At 38.9% G+C, this 27,574-nt stretch overlaps 1 protein-coding gene across 2 annotated transcripts in view; it reads left to right on the top strand.

Moving 5' to 3' along the window:
* The first annotated feature begins 3,930 nt into the window (after positions 1–3,930).
* The window catches only part of LANCL1 (LanC like 1), a 39,463-nt gene continuing 15,819 nt past the window's right edge, over positions 3,931–27,574 (top strand). The window contains exons 1-4 of one of the 2 annotated variants that reach the window (XM_021702966.1): positions 3,931–3,969; positions 4,281–4,377; positions 8,102–8,219; positions 24,699–24,906. In XM_021702966.1, the coding sequence (XP_021558641.1) occupies positions 4,297–4,377; positions 8,102–8,219; positions 24,699–24,906 (407 nt within the window). In that variant the 5' untranslated portion in view covers positions 3,931–3,969; positions 4,281–4,296. Of the gene's footprint in view, positions 4,028–4,280; positions 4,378–8,101; positions 8,220–24,698; positions 24,907–27,574 lie in introns of both variants that reach the window. The other variant, XM_021702965.2, reaches the window with a different exon arrangement.

The following is a 27,574-nucleotide window of genomic DNA, read 5'->3' as shown; positions in this document are numbered from 1 at the left end:
AACAGACACACAGAGACCATGTGAAGACACAGGGAGAAGACAGCCATGTGCAAGCTAAAGAGAGAGGCTTCAGAAGAAATCAACCCCGCCAGCACCTTTACCTTGGATATCCAACCTCCAGAACTGTGAGACAATAAACTTCTGTCAGTTAAGCTACCCAATCTGGTGGTCCTTTGTTATGACAGCCCTAGAAAACTAACACACGTATGTCAAGGTCAAGCATTTTTCTTTTTAGCCAAAACTACGGAGAAATTCTTTGGGTTGCTTCTCTAACAAAATGAAACAAAACAAATAAAAGAAATGAGTTCTGCATGATTTCTACTAATTCAAATTGATGGGTTCTTCTGGCTAACAAAGAGAGAACTTGTTCATATTTGGATGATATCTGAACTTTCAAAACAATTCTATACCCTCTCCAAAATAAGTATGGATCCATGCCTCATGCTATATTCAAAAGTGAACTCCAGATAGGCTAAAGACATAAATGTAAAAAGTAAAAAGATAATAAAATAAAATGCAGAAAGCCATCTTCGCAGCCTAGGAGTGGATAAAGACTTTCTGGACAGGAAGCTAAATCCTCAAATCACAATGTCGAACTTGGATGGGTTTAACTGCATTAAAATGAAGAATTATAGTACAGTGAAGGATACCCTTAAAAAAGCTAACTGACCAGAGGAGATTCTGCAACATCTAAAGCCAAAAAATATTAGTATCTACAATAACCTACCCACCCCCACAAAAAAACAAAAACAACTCCTGCAAACCAACAAGAAAATAATACAATACCCAATAGAAAAATTGGCAAAGGATATGAACAGGTAAATCTCAGAGAATGAGCAGAGGTCTAATAAGTATGAAGCAAAGCTCAACATCCTTAACAACAAAAGTACTGAAAGCTTAACCATCAATGATATTTCCACATTGTCCATTAGAATTGCAAAAACTACAACACTAGATAATAACTAGTGTTGGAAAGAACATGGGAATGACAGAAACTATTAGATACTATTGGAGGGAATATAACCTAGTCGAATAGTTCTGGAAAGCATTCTAAAGGGACTAGGGAAACCAAGTATAAGATGTCCTTTGATTCAGCAATCTACTTCTGGCTATAGTAGTCCCCCATTATCTGTGGAAGATACGTTCCAAGATCCCTGGTGGATGCTGGAAACCACAGATAGCACCGAATCCTACATATACTATGCTTTTTTCCCCCAGGCATGCATACCTATGATAAAGTTTAATTTATAACTTAAGCACAGTAAAAGATTAACAACAACAAGTAAAGATAGAGAAATTATAAAAATATAATAAAAGTTATGTGAATGTGGTTTCTCTCTGACAAAACATCGTACTGTACTGTATTGTGCTTTACTGTACTCACCCCTCCTCTTCTTCTTATGATGTGAGATGACAAAATGCCAACGTGCTGAGATGAGGCGAGGAGTATGACGTAGGCATCGTGAGGTAGTGTTAGGCTACTATTGACCCTCTGACGATTCGCCACAAGAAAGATCATCTGTTTCCAGAGCAAGGCTAACCACGGGGAACTGAAAGTGCAGAAAACAAAACCGTGGATGAGGGCGGACTGTGGTATTTATCTCAGGAATACTCACATCCAGATCCCTCTGAGAACATGTGCCTGGATATACCTGACTGTATTATTTGCGATGTGGAAGTTAGAAACAATGCCCTTCCCTAGGGGAAAGGATAAGTAAAATGCGGTGGAGATATACTATGAAAATATAATACATTATCTAAAACAACCAATGGTACGTGGAGCGACACAGAGAGATATAAATCACAAGTGGTGGGGTATTTGTAGCACTATCCCACTTATTAAAAGTACATACCTACAAAACCCGTGATATATTTTCCAAAAGATATACAAACTAAACATATTGTGGTGATTGTCTTCTGGAGGAGAAGAATGGGTGGGAACTGGGAATTAAGAGAAAAATTAAAATAGAATAGGGTCTTGCATGCACTGATAATGTTATACTAAAAACCAAGGAGTATAATTAGCTCATTTCTGTACCTGCAATTTAAACACAGACACACATACAACAAAACTTCCCTCCCCAAGCTCCTCCCGAATTTCTTTCAGTGCATTATTCTAGCAAGGCAAATCTTCAATGAGGACACTGGAATTAATTAGACAGTTGCTTAATCTTATTAAACATTTTTGGTTACACTATCTCAGTGTTCACAAGCCACGGGCAATTTGTTGCCCCACCCCTCACAGGGATATCGGGTATTTGGCAATGTCTGCAAACATTTTTGGTTGTCACCACTTGGGGAGCGGGTGCTACTTGCTCCTGGGTGGGCAGGGGCCAGGGATGCTGCTAAACATACTGCAATGAACGGGACAGGGTCCCACAACAAAGAAGCATCCCTTTCCAAATATCAACAGGGCTGAGATTGAGAACCCCTACACTATCTCACTACATTTTCTATTTACTTCTTTGGTTTTTGGGAGGCTGCCCTTCAAGCTGACCAAGATGCTCCTTTCCTCCTTCCCATCTTACTCGTCCATTACTCTCCTTCCATCTTTCCCTTCCCACTCTTCTTTTATTTCTGCTCAAGCACAGTCTACTGTCTTAGGCTGCCACTCTCCCTCTAGTAATCATTAATCTACTTAAATACCACACTGATTTTAACTGCTCATAAAGACTGTGAACGAGATAAACTGATAGTAAGCCATTAATAATTAAAGACAATTAATTGATAAAATGCCTCTCGCCCCTTTTCCTCTTCTTTCTTATGAGTTGCTCTACCACACACCCATCTATTAAAATAGGAAAGGTACCAATTTGAAAGTCACTGAGGGCCTCTACTAAATCTTCATGAATTGGGTGAAGGAGCTAACTAATATCTTAGAAGACAACAGTTAAAACAACAAACTGGGCAGGAGGGGATCAGAAGTAGGCTTTGAGATGGCAGCCACAAAGGGACAATTTTGGGCCAAGGTGGGGGTGAAGTAGGGATTGAGCTTCACCAACTGGATGTTTGATGCTCAACTCCTTCACTGAAACAAGAGGAAGGGAAAGAGCAGAGAGAGTGACTATGACTTTTTAACTGAATTCCGGAATCCTCTGAGCAACAGAATGGGACTAATGTGTCCCAGGTGGGATTTAAGTCTAAATGAAAGGATTGATTTTCAGATAATGGAGACTGTTAAACATTGAATTTCAATGTTGTGGATATCCTGCTCTGTTGGTCTTATTTTTTTTAAAGGACTTAAGTATACTGTATTACAGTCCCATTTAGACTAATGAGCAGATCAAAATTCTTAAGAGCTGTGATTTGTGATTTTGTGCATTTTCCTTGAAGTTTCAATTGCCATTTGGTAGTTTGTCCCTTGGTAGAATGTCCCTTGGGCATTCACATCTCTTCTTTAGTGCCTTGGAGGTTAAATTATCATAAGTTATCTCCAAAGGACCCATTATCCATTTCTTCGATATACCCTGTTTTTTGTTCTTGATGCTGCTAATGGTGGCAGTAGTGTTTTGTTTATTTTCTTTCTTTTTGTTTTTTTAAGAAACAAAAGAAAAAGTCTGGAAGGTCTCTGTAGAGACATTATCCTCCCCATTTTATTCAGTCTGAGCAGTAGAAATACGAATATGTTCAGGCCTCAAAGCAGTCTTTTTTCTTCTCCAGATAAATTCCTAATTCTTATGACTCATCTGGACTTGAATTATTTTTTTTTTAAATAAAAAAGTTAAAAGAGAAGAAAGGCAGGAAATACCTGGCACATTTGCACGTTACTCTAAGCTCCGTCCCCACTCCAGCTAACCAGGACTGAAACCACCAGGCGTGATGCTTTAGAAATCACCCTCCTGTCTCTTTAACAAACTGTAAATGAGAAGAGGGCGGGCCTCCAGAGTGTCGAAGGTTCTGATTGGTCCTTCCGGCAGGCAGGAAGTGGGCAGTGAAATCATCGCAGCTGTTGGTGTCCGAGGCTGCAGGGTGAGAGGCCGAGGCCTGGCTGGGCTTCAGGACACTGAACCCGCCGCAGCTTCAAATCGTAGGAGCGGGGACGAAGGGTGCAAAACGGGGTCCCTTCATCGCGGTGGGCGCTGGGCCCTGGCAGCCTTTTCGCGGAGGTGCAGCGGCCTAGCAGCCGTGCGGCCGTGGGCCCTGGGTCCGCTCAGACCACCAAGACTGCGCAGTGACCCAGGAGCTGGAAGGAAGGTGTTGCGCGGGCTCTGGCCGCTGCCCTCGCAACAGGGCCGAGGCCCCTGTCTCAACCTAGTTTCTTTCTTTCCCCTCTTCTGCAGGCTCGCTTCCGGCGTCATGGCTCAAAGGGCCTTCCCGAATCCTTATGCTGATTTTAACAAATCCCTGGCCGAAGGCTACTTTGATTCTGCCGGGAGGGTGAGTTTGGGATACATCTGCCTGCATCCCTACCTCCAGCCCCTAGTGTTGAGAAGGGAGCTCAGTTTTTGCCTGAAGGAAAGGGATGAGCATCTCCCTTTAAAAATATACGTAATTTCAAGATAAATATATAAAATACATGTCAAAATAGACAATTTGAGTTCTACTTCTGTAAGGTCATTGTTATTAATATTCATAATTGAAATAGCCTCAGTCATTAATAATTTAAATTATAAAAATTGGCGAATATGTCGTTTTTATATGTGATTTGGCATTTTTTTATCAATTTTGCTTTGCTTTTTAAAGAGAGGGGAGGAGGGGCGCCTGGGTGGCTCGGTTGTTAAGCATCTGCTTTCGGCTCAGGTCAGGATCCCAGGGTCCTGGGATCAAGCCCCGCATCGGGCTCCCTGCTCCGCAGGAAGCCTGCTTCTCCCTCTCCCACTCCCCCTGCTTGTGTTCCCTCTCTGGCTGTCTCTCTGTCAAATAAATAAAATAAAATCTTAAAAAAAAAAAATTAAAGGGAGGGGAGGAGTCCTGGTGGTATGTCACATGTGCCGTGTTATTGCTTTATATTTGCATGCAAACAGGGGCAGGGTCAACGATGAGAGTAAACGGGGATGTGTGGTAAAGACATCTTTAAACAAAGTGCTGAGAAAAATTAGGGACATAGGCCTGAAATTCTTCCTACTTTTGCCACTCTTTGCAGGACATCCCTACAGCTGGGGGGGGGGGGGGGATGCGGCGGGGTGATAGTAACTTAATGTTACTTATAAGCCACAGAGCAAAAGAGAAGCTGGATTTAAGGTACCCCACAGGCCTCTTTGAACATAATTTTCTCATGCCTCTTTGAGTGAATGTAATTAAGAGGGAATACAATTCTTTTTAAGAATGCCTAGCTGAGAAATTATGAGTGTGTTAGGTTGGACGAGTGATCTCTTTAAAGTGCGCACGTATTTTTTCTTTAATTCTACCAGTTTATTTCTTCTAAGCTTACCATACGAAAAGCACTTCACATGAGATATAATGGCCTTAGAGATTTCGATCTGCCAAGTTAACTTTATGTGGCTCTTTCGGTTCTTCCCTGGAAACATTTGTCATGATGGATTAATTTAACATCAGTAATACAAGTAGGAGGAATGAAAGAGCTGGAGAAGAGTTGTAGAATAGAAGGGTACCAAAATATACAGGAATCTAGAGTCAATCTGATTTTTTTTTAAGATTTTATTTATTTATTTATTTATTTGAGAGAGAGGGAGAGAGAATCTGAAGCAGACTCCACACTGAGCGCAGAGCCCGACTTGGGGCTCAATCCACAACCAGGAGATCATGACCGGAGCTGAAACCAATAGTCAGATGCTTAACCAACTGAGCCACCCAGGCACCCCTGATTTTTTTTTTTTTTTTAAGACCAAAATTGAACTACACAAGCAAAGCTTCTTTTAATGATCTTGACATCAAATGGCTTCCTTTTGGCCATTTGGACCTGTGTTCTGTCTACCTCTGCAGATCCTGATTTTTTGTCCTGTCTTGTTGGAGGAAGACCTGCTGTTTCATGCAGACTTGGCAAAGAGGACGCTTGAGGATTTATCCTAATGACAGAAGCCTTCAATAAAATATATCTCACTATTCAGGCTGTTTATAAATTAAATGCTTTTATAAATTTAACCATTTTAAGAGAAAAAAAATAGTTTCACACATTTAAACTCTGACCCAAAAAAAATAATTTATCACCTAACACATGATTTTGGACAGATTCCAGAAAGAAACTAGCATACCAGTTCTAAAATTGTTTAATGTTGAACATCAAGATTCAGACTCTGGAGATCTGTCCTCCTTAATTTGTTAAAACAGACATTTCAACAAGGAATTGGTCTGTTTTCTGGCATCTATCAGAAAAAAAGGGCTTTTGGAGACTGCAAATTATTGCTAGAGTTTGAATAATTTTGTGGTCTGCCACAAGTAATCAGTATTCTCTGGCAGGTCACCTTTATTAAATGCAGTTATGTGACAAATAGAAAGTAACTTCCCTTCCTGAGACTGAGGTGTTCTCATTCTTGGTCTCAAAGTAAGGCCAGGCAAGATGATAAATTATCCATGATCTATGAACAGAAGATGACATGTTCTCATATAGATGTACTCCTCTGTCTAGTTGAGATTTATAGACCTTTTATATTAATATTGAAGTATATTTTACCTTATTAAATGTATTTTCAAGACTTATTGAAATCTTAACCTCTTGGCAGAAATCGTTAAATAATGGGAGCATGCCCGTCAAACAATGTGGTTTCTTCTTCAGAGTGTGAAATAAGGGATCATGGTACTTCAGAAAAATTATCCAGATATGGTTGATAGTCTGATTTGCCTTCTCAGAGATGCTCTTCAGAAGTAAAATTTAATATATTTTATAATAGTTCTGAAACTGCCTTCTTTCTGTTCCAGTGATAATATGCCCTTTTTAAAAAATGAGATTATGATGTTAACAGGTAGCAGTTAGGTTTGTTTTTATAATCCTTACATGGTGAAGTGAAATGTTTGTGCCCATGTAGTATTCCCCAACATTATTTTGAAATTTTACTGCTCTGTAAAATCCAAGTCTGGGAATCACAGCAGGTTTCTAAAATTGTGAAGGGATACAGTAAAGTGACCTTTTAAGACACTTGATGATTCAGTGTATACAGAACTTGCAAAATATTTTTCAGTTGCCTTTAGGATGAATAACAGTGCTTTTGTGGACCTCACAGTTTGCCCAGCATCTGTGGGCCTTCGTATGGATATCACTACCCCACAGCCCCAGCTTTCGTGTGCTTTTTAATCCATACCCAAATTATTACTTGTTATAGACCCTTGCACTGCTTAAAATTATAAAAATATCAACAGTTACATCCCTGAATGTGAGAGACCTTAGGCACACAATCTCATTTGATCCTCAGAGTATCTTTTGAAATTGGTGGGGCAGGTATTACTATCCTGACTTTATAAAGGTAATTGAAGCATAAAGAAGTTATGAGTAGAGCGCGATCACTCCGCTAATGGTGAATAAAGATGTAGCCAGCCTCATTCATTGGGCAGTATTTATGAAGCCCCTCCTCTGCTAGGCACTGTGCTGGGCATGGGTTTTGTGATGCTAGGTCTGATGTTCTCGCCACTCTGCCTGAGCCTCCTGATGTCCATGAATTTATTTTGACTTTCTTATGCTACTTTTACAGTTTTTAAAAATTGTCTATCCATTTTTTACAAATGGATTTTTATAAATGTTTATCTTCATTTTTTAAATAACAAAAGCAACCAGAGTGTTTCCTTAGGGAATTAACATTGCTGCCGCTTGAATAGCTGGAAAACAGCAAACATCTTCTGACTTGTGCTTAATTTATTAAGATGACTTTTATTATAATAAGAAATATTGGCTTAAATAACAGATGCTCCCTATTAATTGGAAATTACTGCATGCCAGTTTTTCATCAGCAGTCTACTTTAGTATTTAATTATAAATTTGATGTAAGACATTTAGTTACAAAATATTTCCTGCCTTGAGTAGGAAAATGTCATAGCACTTTTTAAGTTTTATTAATCTGTGGTTATTAAGAATAAAATAATTTTCCAGTTCTCCCAGCCAGTAGAAGTGGCCTAAGTGGAAATGAAGTACCCTCCTATGTTGATAGCCTGTAGTCCAGGAAGTTGAGCGGTCCATATTTTTTGATACTTGTTTTCTCTTTAATATCTACAGCTGACTCCTGAGTTCTCACAACGCTTGAACAATAAGATTCGAGAGCTGCTTCAGCAAATGGAGAGGGGCCTAAAGTCGGCAGACCCCCGGGATAGCACGGTTTACACTGGCTGGGCAGGTAGGGAGTGCTGACTGTGAGCTGGCATGAGCAATGTAGAGGAGGGCCAGAGCATCACCTTGTGAGAATGTGTGACTGACTGGGACACCCTCACATGCTTCCTGTGTCTGTGAATGAGTAATTGTTTCCGGGAGAATGTGGTGCTCTCAGCCTCGCCTTGGGATTTGGGTCTCTAACAGTGCTCTGAATGTAGGGCAAGGGAAGCATATTCATGGAATTCATACCTGCCACAAATTTGGATGGCTGCTTGTGGAAAGAAAAATTGATGTTTAGCATTACCTAGTTAATTTGGAGATGGAATGTCAGTGGGAAGAGTTGGGAGGAGTCCCAGAATACAGTGTGTGAAACAGAAGTACAGAGAATTAATCCACAGAAAATAAAACATGCCCAGATGTGTAATTTTTTTTAAAAAGTTACCACATAACAGGGATCCATACGTGAACACAGAGTAAACCAGAGATTCCATGAACTAATCATCTTAAATAGTCACTGCTGGTTGGTTTGCATTCATTGTTTTGCTAGTCGTTGAGAGGTTGGAGAAGTTTGGGAAGAAATAGTACATAGATGTCAAAGACGTGAGAGAGAGACAGGAAAGAAGGAACGTTGAAGAACTTCAGTTAGTTTACTAATAAAGAGAGACAGAAAGATAGCTTTATAATCTCAAAGATGCACAGTTTAGAGACTCAGTGTTTTCCAGTTACTCTGAAAAGGAGACAAAGTGGAACAACTTTTCAGCTCGAGGAATTTAAATTTCGTTTTAAGGCAATGGTGCTTGTCATGAGCATGCAGGTTCCTGAGCCTCACAGTGGAGATAATCAGTGTCATAGGTCTTGAGCGGGGCCCAGGAATATGCATTTTGCAAGCCTCAGTGGTCCTGATGTAGATAGTCTTCTATGGACTGCACTTTGAGAGCTTTTCTCTGGCAGGAATTTACTAAAAGCAAACCTTTTGGTAATGGCAAGTGATTCTCTCTGTCCTTATGAAGACAGGAAGGCAGATAAAAATCAGAATAAAATTATAGTCTCAGGGATGTTTAAAGTCAGTATTTTATAAAATAAGAGGAATTGACTAGTTAATGTTGGGCCCTCCCTCTTAGCTTAGTTTTATGATTTGGGGTGATTTTAGAAACTTAACACAAGATGTGTTAAAGATGAGAATAAATGTGAAAGTATTTTGCTTCAAGAAGGAAGTTACAACAACAGTTAACATTTAAGTGAACATTACTGTTCTCTATTTAAAATTGTGAGAATTTGAACAAAATAGGACAGGTACAATGCATGGTTATTTTTAGCTTTCCTCTTGATTTCCACATTGTTTAAAGCCCAGACTTGTAGATCTTTTCCTAATAGGAGTTTTTATTATTTTGTTATTCCTGGCAAAAAAAAAGATACTGAGACAGATGGCTAGATTTAATTCCCTAACTGTCTATAAAAAGAATGAATTAAACCTCTATCCTATTCACTCATTCAGGTGAGCTTATATTATTACATATTATAAGGTACCTTGCTTTAGGGGGAAAGGAAGTGGAGATTGACTTCAGTTTTGAATTAATAGTTTGACAATGTTAGGGAAAACCATCAGTCAGGCCCTCTACTGCCAGGGCTATTTGATAAACTAAAGGTTAAATAGAAATGGAAATGGAAAAGAAATTTGACTCCAAAGCAAAATGCAAGTGTGTTTAAATTTTTTGGCAATATGAGTTAACAGTGTCCTCTCCTCTGAATGCCAGTATCCTTCGATTTTTTATCTTTAAGTATTTATGATACTTATTGCTGGCTCCTGAAAGCAGCTTATATGGCAAGTGTCTTAGCCAAATTGGCATACTAAGCAGTTTAGATTGTTTCATGATGTAGCATAACATCTGCCAGATAAATTTGCTAATGGCTTTTGAGGCAGGGGTCCTGATGTCTCTTAATTGAGCTCTGTTAAAAAGCCATTATTCCCACATAAAATGCTGTCTCCTCCAATGTTTTCATAAGTAAAATGCTTTTCTTCCCCTGCCAGTGTTTAGACAGTCTAAATAGCATGAAACTAAAGTTTCATAAGAAACTAAAGCTAATTTGACACATAAAATCATGTCAATATCTTTTCTTTCCATTATTGTATCTTACCAAGTATGGTGTCTTTATTATTGCAATTTTATTGCCAGAAAATGCATTCATAAACATTTTAACACAATAAAAATACTTGCTGTTGTGTGTCAAAGCAGTGTTTACATAATTATGTGTAGATTTGTATGTTACTGTGTGTGTTCCCCATATTATCTTCCAAAGAGTGATACCTTTTAGAAAATAAGGATTCCATTTCTTTAACTTTGTTCACCAAATTTAGTGTCATATTTTTATAAATATCTTGTTGCTAACTTGTCCAAAATTATATTATTTTGGGAAACACTAATTTATTGTAGAAAACCTTTAAAACTTGATCACTTTCTTCAACATTGGTATTTATTGAGCATTTGTTGTCAGTCTACAATGAAAGCTTTTGCAAGTTTCATTACGTAGTTTGTATGAGAAAACTTCATAATTATTACTAATTAGAACTTTAAATTACCATCCTATTTTGTTAAGTTTCATTCCCCAATAGAAGTATGATCTGATAGTTAATGTCAGATAGAATTAGGATTTAGAATAGGGTTAGGTTCTGCTGCATATACCCAAAAGAATCAAAATTGCAGTGACTTAAATAAGATTATTTTTCTCTTATGTAAAAGAAGGCCAGTGTAGTCCAGGGTTGATACAGTGACCTCAGGATGTCAGTAGGAGCCCAGTTCCTTTCTTTCTGTTCCATCATCCCTCAGCCACTGGCTTCTACCTCTTGGCCAGATAGCTGCTAAAGATTGATGCATTTCATCAGTTTTTCAGGCTGCAGAAAGGAAAAAGAGGCAAAAAGAATGCATTCCTCCCCTTTTAAAAGACTTCCTGGAAGCCCCACTCAACATTTCAATTCTACTTACGTCTCATTGGCTGGAACATAGTTACATGGTCACACCCGTCAGCAAGGAAGGGTAGTAAATGTAGTCTGTTAGCTGGTTACGTGAACTTGGGGATAAGACCTAGAAATCTCTGCTGTAAGTCCTATATAGCAGAGAATAAAGCAGAATTTATTCATTTTAATTTTGTTTTCATTTAATAAGTAATAGTCTTTTCATAAAGCCTGCCATAGAAAGTATTGTAGGAATGCCAAATCATAAATAATTTTTCTAGAGCTAAGTGTAACTTACTTCAAGAAAGGGAGTGCAACTGGTTCTAAACTTAATACTGTGAAATGTTAGCATTTTCTCAGCTTGACTGAACACTTCTCTGCCTCCTTTCCACTTCCCCTCAGACTTTTCTTTGCTTGTCACAGGATTATGAAGTTCTTAATTTATTCATACCATGCATTAATCCATAGTAAACCCCATAGTCATATGATTGTGTTTCTGCTTCATGACTATAAAAAAAAGCTACAGAGGTAGTTGCCCAGTTTCATAATACCTCATTCATGTTATGACTGGATTAGCCTCAGTTGCTCACTTGATCTTGGAAATGAAAGGAGTTTTAGTGAAGAGATGAAGTACCCATGTGTTTTTAATATTACATATGTACTTAAAACTGAAAAATTGGACTCCCATCATTTTTCCCATTTTCTGGTCTTTTCAGGAAAAATTGAAACTAATAGTGACAAGAAATGTACTAGAATTTCTGTACCTGTTATATATACCTTAGAAAGCACTGTGTGCATAATGCTTTATTGGTAAGAGGGATGTGTACAGGTTTAAATAAAAATTTAGAGGAAGCAAATCACTGCTTTAGAAAATACAGTCACTTTACAAACTGTTTTACAACTGAAATCATCTTGGTTTTTATTGTAAAATGGAAGCAGAGGATATAACACAGTGATGAGAACAGTTAACATAGGCTTTTAATCGGATTCAGACATCATTTTCACTAAAGCCTACATAGTCACTCCTGTGGGTTGTCAGTGCAGTTTTACAATCAATATTCCTGACTTTCAGCTTTTTTTATTCACAACAGAGAGGTAAAATGCCTTGACCCTAGGAAAGAAAGGAGGGGAGAATTTTTCAAACCTCACAGCTGTCTCGTATTGGGCAATGAGGCAGTTATGGTAATAAATCGCTCTGGGGTCTCATGCTTATCCAGGAATGAAGTATTGTGAATAATCAATTTTGCAGACAGTAATTGAGAATTAACAAATTATTACTGATGTTCAGAAACAAGAATTCAGTAACTTAATAATAAAATATATTGAGTCCATTTTGTCCCAAGGGAATGAGGATCATCAATATGCAGTTTCATGATCATTTTACTGTTAAAGGACAGGCGTAAAGATTAAAAGTGATTGCTATTAATAAAATGTTGCTAGTATCGACATTTGAATGACAGGAGCCAGAGTGTGTGTGCACGTTATCTCGGTGACTAATGTTGTATGCCAGACACCATTCTAAGTGCTTTGCATTAATTAACTAACCTAAATCTCAGAACCACCCTATAGCATGGATACTATTTGCATCCCCGTTTCACAGATGAGAAAACTGAGGCAAAACGAGGCTGAGTACCTATCGAAGGTTACAGAGCCAGTAGTGAGAAAGTTAGGATTCAGCACTGCAAGTCTAGCGTTAGAAGCCTGGTCTTTCCCCCGTGAGAGTGTTTGTCCTCGTGTGTGTGTGTATTTACTCTCCACTTCTACATCTGGGTTTGCTCCATACATTTGGTAACTGAAGGTCTGCGCATAACTGTAAGATGGAGTGATTTGAGCAGTGATAATGCGATGATACTCATGCATTTTAGAAGTGGCTAATGACTAGTCAGTTTTAAGTGTTTGAGAAAATAATTAGAATAGATGAAACATGAAAGGAATTTGGAAAGAAAGAGGGAAACACGAGTTAGACAGGCAAGAGTAATTACTATTTAAAAGTCTATAGGAAGAAGTTATTTGGGATTGGACATAAAGTAAACCCTGGAAAGATTTATGGGCATTTGCAGCCGGAAAAATGAAATCTCCAGCATTTTCCTACAGAATTTGCTTCCATGCTTCCTAATCCTGAATTAATATACTTAGCATGGTTTCAGGATAGAAAATTAACTGGGCCAAAACAGAAGCTTTTTCTCATAATTGCTTGTATTTGAAAAGGCTTGTTGAGGAACTTCGTGTACGAAGTATCACCCATAGTCTGAAAACAATCAGTAGCTCTTACAGCTGTTAATAAGCGATATTTGAAACGAACAGGCCCAGTTGTTTTCACTGACATCCTCTTTTATAAAATTTAGTACATTGAAGTGTAATGCATCATGATATTGATGTATCACATACGCCAGCAATAAGCACTGAATTGTTCCTTCTCAGCCATAATCCTTTCCTGGTAGATCTACCAAGAGTTCTTTATAGAATGCACTCCCAGCTTGGGAAGCAAGGCAAACATTTTGGTTCTTTAGATGTTCCATCAAGAACTGGTCTTTATACCTGTGCACATAGCAGCAGACAGTGCAGAAAAAGAACAGGCATGGAAGCCCCTTAAGATCAAACACGATGGCCAGCTACGGAGTGGTCCTAAGTGGTATTCGGGAATCTGTTGGGACTCACCAGAGAGCCTCACAGCCCCTGCCTTTTGGCTGCTCTGGGTTTTGTTCCAGGTGCTGTAAGTTCCAGGAAGGAGGAGATTTTACAAAACACTGGTGAGGAATTGTTATTTTAAAGAATTAAATGAGCAAATGAAGTATTCTCGTGTTAGAAATAAGCGTTTAGGAGAAAAGATTGCTTCCCTTGCTGATAACAGTAGAAAAGGTAAGTAAACACAAGCAATAGCTGATCTCACTAGTGTCTTTAAGAGAGAATGAGGGAAAGTTCCAGCCCTCATTTAATTTCATTTTTTCCCCCTCTTAACTATGATGATTCCTAAGGGAAGTGATGATCAGCTCATACTCAAGGAAAAAAAAAAACACAGGACTAGTGGCTTTAGTTCTAAAAGATATAACCCAATCTTCTGTAACGAACTCACAAAGTTAATGAGGCTAAGATCAGCATATATTTCCTCTTTTCAAGTATTAGATAACATTTTAAATAAGAGGATATGCAGCATAATCCCTGGAGTAATATTAACTTGCACTCTAAATGCAAGTCATTAAAGTGTTTCAAGATGCTGTTCCTCTGATCTGCCAAATGTATAGCCTTTGAGCTACAGCCTTAGCATGTGGGGCTTAGTTTCTGCTGATACCAGACTTAGTTGAATCACTCTGGCCAGGTATCTTTTCTTTGCAATTTGATCTTTTTATTACGTAGCTCTTCAATCAGAGCCAGCATTTCATTGTCTAATTTGAGCCCCAGCCAAGTGTCCTTCACCTTCCTGAGAAGCACCTATGGCTCCCAGCCAGAGCTCTCAGGGCAAGTGGAAGGAATAAAGGGCGTGGATCTCCACTGGGCTGATTAGAGCCCCTCACAGTGACCACTAGGTAGAGACCTGCCAGAGTGCTTTCTTTCAGACTGCACGTTCTCTGAAGTTGATGTCATTGTACTGTAGGTTATCTTACATGGCTTAGATATAGGCTTGAAACAGCTGTAGGGTTTAAATGCTACCAGTGTGCTTGGGTGAAACACTGAGAGCAGGAAGAAAATGTTGATAGATCAGAAGAAATGGCAGGAGGGAAAGAAAGAAGACATATCTAAGCAATTTGCCTTTTACAGACAACACCAAGGAGGCTGGGGCTGTGTTTTGTCATTTTTATGCCAGTAACTTGAGTATTTAACACAGTGCCAGGTCCATAGTTGGTGCTTAGTAAATACTTATTGAATGAATGAATGAACGAACGAACGAACGGAGAGTGTTCTGCCATTACTATTCTATAGTAGACCACCTATACAAATTAAAAACAATAAAGCAAACCAGGTGGGATGAGGGAAGAGTGGAATTTGACTCATTTCATATGTCTTAGGATGTAGAAGAGTCAATCACATCTCCTTCCCTTGACTTTTGGTCCAATTGAGAAATGAACTCAAAAATTAGAGAGGGCTTATAATATCTGCTTTATACTTGTTAAAGCTGGATAGAGAGCCTATTGTTTAGACCTGGATGTAAAATGGGCTTCTTCTTTTTTGCTGCCTGACTTGAACTTACCTCCTTAGACTCAAACAGAGCATCTGGATAGTACAAATACGGATTACTACATGAGAAAAAGGAGAAAAAAGAGGCAACACCTAAAGACAGAAGACTCCCAGAAAGCTCAAGAGGAGGGCCAGATGGCACATGTATAGAGAACATTTTTTTAGTAAGAGGAGCCAGCAAGGGTGGAGAGAGGCAGGAACATGGGAAGACTGTGCTTCCCTCTGTACTTTCTGTCCTTTTCAATCAGGCATCAGAGATGAGGCAAAGTGACTGATTCAGCACTGGAAATTCACAGTCTAATGGGGTTGGGTATTTATTGAGTAGTTATTATGTGCTAGGAACTTGCAATAATCAGCATGATTCACAGTAACTATGGAGTAGCTACTGTTATTTCCATTTTATAGATAAACATGCTTAGGCACAGAGAGGTTTAGTAAATGAGGTAAAATCACACAGTGAGTTACTGGTGGCTTCAATCCCAGACATTGATTCCTGAGCCTGCGCCCTTAATGACTACTCTGTTGAAAGATTTATCACCTATCAATGGCGTCTAAATAAAAGACTAGGAGCACTTCCTATTTTGACAGTTGTGAGGCAGGGCACTGAGGGAAGGAGGAGGAAAGTATGAGGTCTCCTTTTTTTTAAGCCTATTTTCCTACTGGATGGTAAGCTCTGGAAATACATAAAAGAGAAAAGAAGACACATCTTCTGAGTGCTTGTTTGCCCTATTTTCTACTTCTTCGTTTGAGATAACACTATTTAATTAATGGTGCAGAGTCACAACTGGTTTTCTCCCCATGTTACCTGTACTCAAGTATTTGGAGAACAACAGCTGTTGATGCTTCTGATGCTTGACTTTAAGCTGACAGCTGAGCAGATAATGCTGGTCCAGGCAGTGTTTATGTACAGGCTTTGTGGAGAGCACTGTGCACAGTAACGAAAGTGACTGGGAATGGGAATCCTGCCCTAAAGAAAACTGTAAATTTTTTTTTTTTTTTTTTTGAGAGGAAGGGAGAGAGAGAGATGGGGCAGGGCAGAGGGAGAAGGAGAGAGAATCCCAAGCAGACTCCCTGCTGAGCGCAGAGCCTGATGCGGGGCTTGATGTCATGACCCTGAGATCATGACTTGAGCTGAAATCAAGAGTCGGATGCTTAGCCGACTGAGCCACCCAGGCACCTCTAGACAACTGTAATTTTGTTGAAAAAATAAAAATGCACTTAGTCAGACATCCTCACAAAATTGAGAAACCATTACAAAACAGTGTATCAGAAAGTACCAACGTGATACAGAAAGACAGGTGATCATACTGTATGGGGTTAACTAGAGAAAATGGTCACTTATATTTTCATAAATCTGAAAGGGAAAAAAAACATGGTAATTGATAAACTTTCAAAGTTTTGACTAGGGAACAGTTTATTTGAAACTACCCATCACCCTTTTAGGGAGTTCCTATTTCCATATCACTCAAAACTATTGAGACCCTTTCTTGGGTATTAGCTGGTACCTCTAGTGACTCCAGCGGTATTTCAATCTGAGCATGACTTTTCCCACCAGAGTACATGAAGAGAATCTTTAAAAGACCCTGACCTTCAAGGAAATACCTTGTAGAGAGGAGGTACCACGGCAAAGGTTCTTACATCAGTGCAGACTGGTTGTAAAATAAATGAACGCTGTTAAGGAATAATCTCTAAAGTGCAGAATTACAGACAGGTGTTTTTGAGAGTTCATACATCTGTGGAGATTTTTATCATGTCCACATACATTTGAGATGCACGAAGGTCTTGATTGGTCAAGATGAATAGGACTAATGATCCCTCAGAAAATCAGAGGCTTAGTATTAATTAACTCTCAACAGCTGGCTATATTTATAGTACTACTGGGGATAAGTAGCTGAGTAAGGAAATTGCAGATTTAGAAGTGTCCCTAAGCAGTTTACCCTCCCTTCCCAGAGTAATAGCTATAGAAGGAGACAGTAGAAAAATCTAGTTCAGAGCTTCCATGCTAAAAGCCAGGACAGATTCCTAGTACCTCAAAGTTTTCTTCGGTCCTTATGGTATCGTTTTTTTTTTCTTTGAAGTAAATTAGTTGTCAGCATTTCAAAAACAGATTTCTAGGATGAACTGTGGGGGCAGTGCGAGACTTCCCGAACTTCTTGCACACAATGACCTCAATCTCTGGTGTTCAGAGCAGTGCTGTCCTTACAACGTTCTGCGGTGATAGATACGTTATTTTCTTGTCCGTTACAGCAGCCGCTAGCCACACATAGCTATTGAGCATTTGAAATGTGGCTAGTGTGACTGAGAAACTGAATTTTAAATTTTGTTTACTTTTAATTAACTCAAAGTTTTCTAGACACTTATGGTTAGAAGCTGTCATGCTGGACACCACAGTTGGAAACAACCAAACAAGCTCTGGGAGTTGTAAGATCAAAGTAATGTATGTCTGGATTTCTTCTGGCCTCTCGGACCAAAAAGGAGGGTTTTTTGTTTTTGTTTTTATTAAAAGAAACCCTACCTACATTGGATTGGTGAGTCTTCTAGTCCACTTGCTCTTAAAGTGCATCAGAGAATCACTGACTACTCCAGGAGTCACATCATTCCCCACACCTTTGGAGGACATTTGTCCAGCCTCTCTTCCCTAAACTCCAGATGCATCCAGCTGTCTATTTAAGCTCTCCACTTGGATGTCTGATGAACATCTCAAACCTTCTCTCTGCCTCTTCCCCACTGCCAGGCCCTGTGTTAGACATGTCTAGTGCTCACCCATATCTGGTGTCCCTCTCTTTCTGGACTCCTAGCAGGGTTAAACCTCTCAACTTCAATGTCATTAGGTAAGGCGACATCTTCTAGTCCAGGGGCTGCAGGGGGAAGCAGCATGTGTCGCTTCTAAGCCAAAGCCTGTAATTGCTGGTGTGAGGCTCTGCAGCACTCTTCATGTGGTACCTGTCTAGGATCCAGGTCCCTAATAAAGTCCTGCATGTTCAGTTCCTTCTTGGAGGACCTGGACTAACACATAGGGTTATCTTTGAAAAATGCTTTTTGGGGTGCCTGGGTGGCTCCACTGGTTAAGCATCCAACTTTTGATTTCAGTTCAGGTCTTGATCTCAGGGTCGTGAGTTCAAGTCCCACACTGGGTTCCATGCTGGGCATGGAGCCTACTTAAAAAAAAAAAAATGCTTTTGGGGGGGGAATACTACTCCTTTACATAAACCAACCATAGATTAGTATCAAGCCTAAATTTCTGTGTCTGGTTTTTAATAATTTGAACCCCTAAGGAGTCTATCCTTATTAACCATGTCATCCCCTAGCCTTCACATCCACATGGACTTGCTCCGGTGATTCGACTTGCTGGGAGTACTATGCACAGGCTCTACTTCAGCCTTTCCCTTTTGGTCCACACCCCATCCATACCTTCTCCTCCTTGATGGTATATTTTTTCCCCCTGCAATGGACGGGATACTCTCTCCACCTCTGTTCATTCTTTCTCCATTAAGCCAGTCTCCAAAGTTATGAATAACTAAAGAATGAACATGGCATTTCTAAAACATTTACTGACTTCACATGCTTGATTCTAAGAGGCACTTGATTGATTTTTTACTGATGTGAAATTTATCTGGATTTGCATGTAAAATAGAGGTAGTGTCCCTATTACAACTTTCCTGTACCCTTTAGGAAATAAAGTACAACCAACCAGAATAGGAATAATCTCTTATTCCTAAAAGGAGAGTACTCATTACTTAACAGAATTAGTTATCCCAAATGCTTTATTGGTCATCTTTAATGAGTTTGGGAGTAATGGGCAAATAATGGATTAGATTTTGCTTTACTCATTTTTCAGTGTATTTCTCTTCATATGGATTATTTTCCCATTTAGAATATGCCAATAAGTTTAAGTCATATATATGAGCAAATCTAACAAGACAGTAAAATTCAGACCAAAAAAGCATTTGTTTTCATAGCTTAATCACAGTAGTTATCATAGAGTGAACCATCTAAGAAATAGAATATTTAACATCAATTTTATGTCAATGAAAATGTCAAAATCCCTCCAGATTTAAAGGGGGGTGGGGAGTGGGGTTTTTTTTTTCTTTTAATAAAATAATCCTAAAACGAGTTGGAGCATATTTTTACAATTAAAGCAATCAAAACTTAAATCTCACTTTAGTCTTTTCTGTTCTGGAAGAAAAGGTGAAAGGGTAGAAGAAGGAAGCAAATCTCCTTTATCCTACCTTTTGCTTAGAAAAATAATATAGAAGGAAATTTTATCCACTACTCAAATTTAAGCCCAGAATACTCTGAGTAAGTAGCATATCCTGTGATAAAAAAAGGAAACATTAAAAAGATTAAACTCTATACATCATCCTGTGTTGAGTCTCATGACCAGTTTTGATGGTTATCCTAGAAGCTAGTACAGTGTTGTCTCTCATTATGTTAAATGTCCTGTAGAGACTGGAATCCTACTTGCTAATGAGTTTATGAATAGTTAGAACTGTAACCCTTCCCTCCCAAACTTGACCCTTCCCTAGAGGCATATTAATATCTTGGTGGATGAGAAGTATATTAAGCCTTGCAGTACTATTTGACTCTTTCCATGAAGAACAAATTTATTTTGATAAAAATTATATTTGAAAAGAGTTTGTTAAATCATTTTTTTAAGATTTTATTTATTTATTTGAGAGAGAGAGCACAAGCAGGGGGAACAGGAGAGGGAGAAGCAGGCTCCCCGCTGAGCAGGGAGCCCAATGTGGAGGTTGATGCCAGGACCCTGGGATCATAACCTGGGCCAAAGGCAGACGCTTAACCAACTGAGCCACCCAGGCACCTCTGAAAAGAGTTTTTAAAAGCATAGACAGAGGCCAGGACTGTGAGTATATGTAAGGGGACTGGGTGAGTTTTCCCTGCCGAGCCCTTGAGGTTGTATCTTTTTTTTTCTATTTAATTTTATTTTATTATGTTATGTTAGTCACCATACATTACATCACCAGTTTTCAATGCAGTGATCCACGATTCATTGTTTTCATATAACACCCAGTGCTCCATGCAGTACGTGCCCTCCTTAATACCCATCACCAGGCTAACCCATCCCCCCACCCCCTCCCCTCTAAAACCCTCAGTTTTGTTTCTCAGAGTCCATAGTCTCACATAGTTCATCTGTCCTTCTGATACCCCCCCTTCATTTTTCCCTTCCTTCTCCTAATGTCCTCCAAGCTATTCCTTATGTTCCACAAATAAGTGAAACCATATGATAATTGACTTTCTCTGCTTGACTTATTTCACTTAGCATAATCGCCTCCAGTCCCATCCATGTTGATGTAAAAGTTGGGTATTCACCTTTCTGATGGCTGACTAATATTCCATGGTATATATGGACCATATCTTCTTTAATCATTCATCTGTTGAAGGGCATCTCAGCTCTTTCCACAGTTTGGCTATTGCAGACATTGCTGCTATGAGCATTGGGGTGCATCTGGCCCTTCTTTTCACTACATCTGTGTCTTTGGGGTAAATACCCAGTAGTGCAATTGCTGGGTCATAGGGTAGCTCTATTTTTAATTTTTTGAGGCACCTCCACACTTTTTTTTCAAAGTGGCTGTACCAACTTGCATTCCCACCAACAGTGTAAGAGGGTTCCCCTTTCTCCACAACCTCTCCAACATTTGCTGTTTCTTGCCTTGTCAATTTTTGCCATTCTAACTGGTGTAAGGTGGTATCTCAATGTGGTTTTGATTTGAATTTCTCTGACGGCTAATGATGATGAACATTTTTTCATGTGTCTGTTAGCCATTTGTATGTCTTCTTTGGAGAAGTGTCTGTTCATGTCCTCTGCCCATTTTTTGACTTGATTATTTGGGTGTTGAGTTTGAGAAGTTCTTTATAGATCTTGGATACCAGCCCTTTATCTGTAGTGTCATTTGTAAATATCTTCTCCCTTTCTGTGGGTTGCCTCTTTGTTTTGTTGACTGTTTCCTTTGCTGTGCAGAAGCTTTTTATCTTGATGAAGTCCCAATAATTCATTTTTGCTTTTGTTTCACTAGCCTTTGGAGATGTATCTTGAAAGAAATTGTTGTGGCCGATGTCAAAGAGGTTATTGCCTATGTTCTTCTCTAGGATTTTGATGGATTCCTGTCTCACATTGAGGTCTTTCATCCATTTTGAGTTTATCTTTGTGTATGGTGTTAGAGAATGGCCGAGTTTCATTCTTCTGCATGTGGCTGTCCAATTTTCCCAGCACCATTTATTGAAGAGACTGTCTTTTTTCCATTGCATATTTTTCCTGCTTTGTCGAAGATTATTTGATCATAGAGTTGAGGGTCTGAATCTGGGCTCTCTGTTCTGTTCCATTGGTCTATATGTCTGTTTTTGTGCCAGGACCATGCTGTCTTGGTGATCACAGCTTTGTAATATAGCTTGAAATCGGGCAACGTGATGCCCCCAGCTTTGTTTTTCTTTTTCAGCATTTCCTTGGCAATTCGGGGTCTTTTCTGATTCCATACAAATTTTAGGATTGTTTGTTCCAGCATTAAAAAATGTCATTGGAATTTTGATCGGGGTGGCATTGAAGGTATAGATTGCTCTGGGTAGCATAGACATTTTAACAATGTCTATTCTTCTGATCCGTGAGCATGGAATGTTTTTCCATCTTTTTTGTCTTCTTCAATTTCTTTCATGAGTGTTCTGTAGTTCCTAGAGTATAGATCCTTTACCTCTTTGGTTAGGTTTATTCCTAGGTATCTTATGGTTTTTGGTGCTACTGTAAATGGAATTGTTTCTCTAATTTCTCTTTCTACAGTTGCGTTGTTAGTGTATAAGAAAGCAACTGATTTCTGTGCATTGATTTTGTATCCTGCCACATTACTGAATTGCTGTAAGAGTTCTAGTAATTTGGGGGTGGAGTCTTTTGGGTTTTCCACATAAAGTACCATGTCGTCTGCAAAAAGAGAGAGTTTGACTTCTTCTTTGCAAATTTGAATACCTTTTCTTTTGGTTGTCTGATTGCTGTTGCTAGGACTTCTAGTACTATGTTGAACAACAGTGGTGAGAGTGGGCACCCTTGACATGTTCCTGATCTTAAGGGAAAGGCTCTCAGCTTTTCCCCATTGAGGATGATATTCGCTGTGGGTTTTTCATAGATGGATTTTATGAACTTGAGGAATGTTCCCTCTATCCCTATACTCTGGAGAGTTTTAATCAGGAAAGGATGTTGTAGGTCGTATCTTTATTTCCCACCTTGCCAGTTACCTCTCAGCATTTGGTATTTATGCAAAGGTGATATTATGTGCATAAATATTGCTAAAGGTTGGAAGACCATAAGGATTGGGTTCAAGGCTTCTAGCTACACACAGTTCCCCATTTTTCTATTAAATTAGGACATGTAGGATATACAGTATTGAGGAGGCATTAAATGTCTTTGACTTCCATATTTTGTCTTATACCCTGGACCTAGACTGATTTCTAGAAGGCTTGTCCAGGAAACTTTTTCAAATTGGCAGCAGCACTCCTCACTTGAAACCCTTTTCGTCATGGGTGTTTTGTGACAGGAAGTAGACACCATAAACTGCGAGTTGCAGCAGATTGCTTAATCAAAATATATGGATACTGAGGCCCAGAATGAGACAAAGGAGAGAACCAGAACCTGAGGTTGTAGAATCCCAGAAGCTGGAGAGAGAATTCTCTGCTGATCAAAAAGAAAAAAAGTTTTTCATCTAAATGAAATATTGTGGACTGGAGAAATGACTACCTGTTTGTCGTGAGAAATGCATCCAGCCTTAAAATTGCAAACTGTAATGGGTTTTGTTTGTTAAAGATTTAGGCCAAGAGGAATTGATAATGAGAGACAAAGGTCTGAAAAGGAAAACAATCATTGGGCTTGTATTTAATCACTTCGTATTTTCTCAGACCTCAGTCATGTCATTATCTGGCTGTGGTGCTTACAGAACTTAATTAGGGGAGTTGAGGCAGCAATGGGAATAGGAGGCCAAAATGAAAGGGTAACAATTTAAACGGATCACCAGCAGGTGCCTGGTGTGGATGGAGATGAAGCCATTTAAGAACCTAATTGTAGAAGAAGCTCTTGACATTGATCATTTGTGAAAAGGAGATTTTTTTTTTCTTACATACGTGGTTTTGTACGCTTATGTCTACAAACCTTCAGCACTGGTACGTCTGATCATCAGCTTGTGGAATTACAAACACCAAGCCACTTTGAAAGAGCAGAACAAGGTTATTAACTTTGGCAGGAAATGAAAATTTGGCCTTAATATACATGAGAAATTGAATTGTCTGTAGCACAAAGCTTTGGAGATTACCCATGCAAAATGAGAAAACTATCTAAATTTAAAATTGTCCTCAGTACAGTGAAAAGTAATTTTGCAGACTGCGTTTTTACTGCACTGAAATCCATGAAGAGATGGGCTCTATTAATTTAGATTTAAACAGAGACTCTGTATCTTCTAAAAATGGTAAATGAGATGGAAAATGTACTTTAAGGGGAGAAATGAGTTTCTGGAAATGCTGCAGGCAGGCGGGTTCTCTATTCCACATCTCTGAGTCTGCCCTGAGACCAGTCGGCTTCAGAGGGAAGGCTCTATCTACTGTGACAGGCATTTGGAATAAGGACATTCAGACAACGCCTCAATTATATATATAGCAGGCTTCAAGAGCAGGTTAAGAAGCAAATCGAGTATGGCCCAAAGCAAAAGTTATTGGCAGTTTTTACACCATAATTCCTAACGTGGCCGGGTCCTTGGCAGAGAAAAAAAAAAAAAAAATTAAGGAGGGATTGAATTTATTTTCTCAGATCTCTCTACCTCACAGTAGTTTTCTTATAATCTCTGCCTGGAAAGATACTGGAGTAGGGAATTTGGTTACTCTACCTTCCTTCTCACTCAAAAACTTAACTTCTTTATAAGGAGAAATTGAGTTTTTCACTCCCTAGTCTTTAAATTTTTTTTAGCTCACAAGAACAAATATTACTTGTTTATTGATTAAAGTAAATGATTATTTGTTAAATAAACAGGTGACTGTTTAGAACCATGGTTTTGATAAGCTGTCATGTAACCATCAAGAATAATACATGAACACACAAGAGCCAGAGTGGGACAAGGATTAATAATAAACTTAGGTTAGAGTTCTCCGAGGGTCTCGAAGTGTCTTTTCTTTACGGTTGCAGTGATGAAGAAACAGAGTGAGTGCCTGTGTCTGGTTCTTAGAGCTGCTTGGTAGTAAAGCTGTGTCTAGAACTAAGGTCATCTGAACTTACGCATAGTTTACATATGTGTTATGGTTTATCAACAATCAACACTGCTGAGTTGGCAACAAACCAAAGTAATGCAGTCAGCAGCCCGTTCCTCATCTTCACGTGATTTTCTTTTTGCTTCTCAGGTATCGCTCTGCTTTACTTACATCTCTATGATGTGTTCGGGGACCCCGCTTACCTCCAGATGGCACACGGCTACGTAAAGCAAAGTCTGAACAGTCTGACCAAGCGCTCCATCACCTTCCTTTGCGGGGACGCAGGCCCCCTAGCCGTGGGCGCCGTGGTGTACCACAAGATGAACAATGAGAAGCAGGCAGAAGACTGCATCACCCGGTAATCATGTTTCTTTTCGAGGATTATTATCGAGACGTCATTACATATTAATTCTGTATGTGTGTTAGCAAAAGAACATTTTAGTGAAGTTACTTTTCCCTCAGCAATAAATCTTACTACTGTCATTTGATCACATCACACATCATTCCGATGTAGTTAAGGAACAACCAGTAAAATTCCCTATTTTATTGTAAGATGTCATGACACTGACCCACACCAGATCAAACATCAGTTTAATAACAAAAATGAGATCAGAAGCCTAATCCTGGGATTACTAATCCAAGGTGCTATCCAAGATCAATAATTTGAAAAATGTGGTTCATTTCCTGTGATGCGCTGGGGAAGGCCTCCTCATGGACTACAGACTGACTCAAAATTGCTTTTCTTAGGAGCAAAGAACATGCAAATCCAGATTTTTATTTTTAACAGAGATTGGGGAAGCCCACTAGAAGCTTGTGAATTATGAAGAATTACTAAACTTGTGTACTAATAAACTACAATTATTGTTTTGCTAGAGTTTATTGAGCACGAAGAATTCTGTTCAGAATTCTGGCAGCCGTGCAACTCTACATGCAGTGCTGTTAGGCTCCCACTGAGTGTGTCCACACGCAGAGTTGCGATTCCAGCAAAGGCTTTTGGTTGTGTTTCGTTGTTTAATAGCCTTTACTTTTTAGAGCAATTTTCAGTTCACAGAAAATTGAGAGGAAGGTACAGAGATTTCTCATATACATGCATAGCCTCCCCCAGTATCAACATTCCCCACTGGAGTGATACACTTGTTACAATGGACAGGCATATATCACCCGAAGTCCATAGTTTATATTAGTTAACATTAGTTACCTCTTGGTGTTGTGCATTCTGTGGGTTTGGACAAATGTATGATGACATGTATCCATCGTTATATTGTCATACAGAGTAGTTGCCCTGCCCCAAAAATCCACTGTGCTCCGCCTGTTTATCCCTCTTCCCTGCTCCCTGACCCCTGGCTACTGTTGATCATTTTACTGTCTCCGTAGTTTTGCCTTTTCCAGAATGTCATAGTTGGAAATATTACAATATGTAGTCTTTTCAGATTGGCTTCTTTTACTGAGCAATACGTATTTAAGGCTCCTCCATGTCTTTTCATGGTATGTTAGCTCATTTCTTTTTAGCACTGAGTAGAATTCCGCTGTCTGGATGTACCGTAGTTTATCCATTCACCTACCGAAGGACATCTTGATTTCTTTCAAGTTTTGGCAGTTATGAATAAAGCTAATGTAAACATCCAATTCTGCAGGATTTCGTGCAGACATAAGTTTACAGCTCCTTTGGGTAAATATCAAGGAGTACAATTGCTGGATCATATTGTAAGGGTATGTTTAGTTTTGTAAGAATTTCCAAACTATCTTCCAGAGTGGCTGTACCATTTTGTATTCCCACAAGCAATGAATGAAAGTTCCTTATGCTCCACATCATACGTCATCAGGGAAATGCAAATTAAAACAACGAGATACCACTACACATCTACTAGAATGGCCAAAATCTGGAACCCTGGCAAGGATGTGGAGCATCTTTTTATATACTTCCTTGCCATTAGTATTGCTTCTTTGGTGAAATGTCTGTTAAGGTCTTTCACCCATTTTTTAATTGGGTCCAGCAACATTTTAATCAGTGATTATCTCCAGTTTGACCATGGTTTTTGATTCCCACTACTTTTTCTTATAATTACTATTAGAATGGCATTTTCATCACTGATTTTGTTTGTGGAGGATCTTTGGTGAATTTTACACTGTGCAGTGGTGTGTATTTCATTAACAGGCTTTTGGCCTAAAATTCTAATAACTAGAGTTTTTTCTCCCCCTCAAAATTTTATTATGAAAAATTTCAAACATACAGAAATGTTGAAACAGTAGTGAATACCTGTATATCTACCCACATAGATTCTACCATTAACATTTTTCTATACTTGCTTTATCACATATCTAATCCATCTATCCATTTCAGAGTGAATTGCAGACATCAGTACCCTTCCTTCTAAATATTAAAGCATATATATCATTTACTAGAGTTCAATATCTGTTTAGTTTTCTTCTTTTGACGTAAAGTTTACACACAATGTGCTGCCCAACTTTTACGTATATTTGTTGAGTTTTGACAAATGCATTGCAAAGCAGAAACTACCTTTCTATTTCTTTGCGGCCAGTTTAAAGCCATTAGCCACACATTTGCTTTAGAGGCTCAGAAGGAAGTCTCATTCAGTGAGTCACTCTTAAGTATCGTAAAAATAAGCCGTAGTGGTCCCAGTGTTTTATATGTAATGCCAGCCTTTCTCAGTGTATGTGCAGCCAGATAGTAATAGTTTGCTGTGTGAAAAATAAAAACAAGATTTTGTATTCAGACAGGGGAAACACTATTTAAGCACAGTTAAATATACACCTTTACTGACTGCTCAGAGTCGTCAGGAGCTTTTGACACGTGGGTGAAACTCTGGCGACTCTAGGGAGTGAAATTTGCCAAACTTGTCAAGTAGATAACCCTTTTCCTCGTGACATTTTAGAGCCTACTGTTGTAAGAAACCGTCTTTGGGGCACAGTACCATATATTAATATTGGTTTATTTAGAAAACACTCTTAAAAGTAAACTAAAATTTTTTGATACCTTGATAACAAAGGTGTTTTTGTTATTTATA

This window comes from Neomonachus schauinslandi, chromosome 3, assembly GCF_002201575.2.
Source record: "Neomonachus schauinslandi chromosome 3, ASM220157v2, whole genome shotgun sequence".
Taxonomy (NCBI): Eukaryota; Metazoa; Chordata; class Mammalia; order Carnivora; family Phocidae; genus Neomonachus; species Neomonachus schauinslandi.
This window is presented reverse-complemented; position numbering and strand designations above follow the sequence as displayed.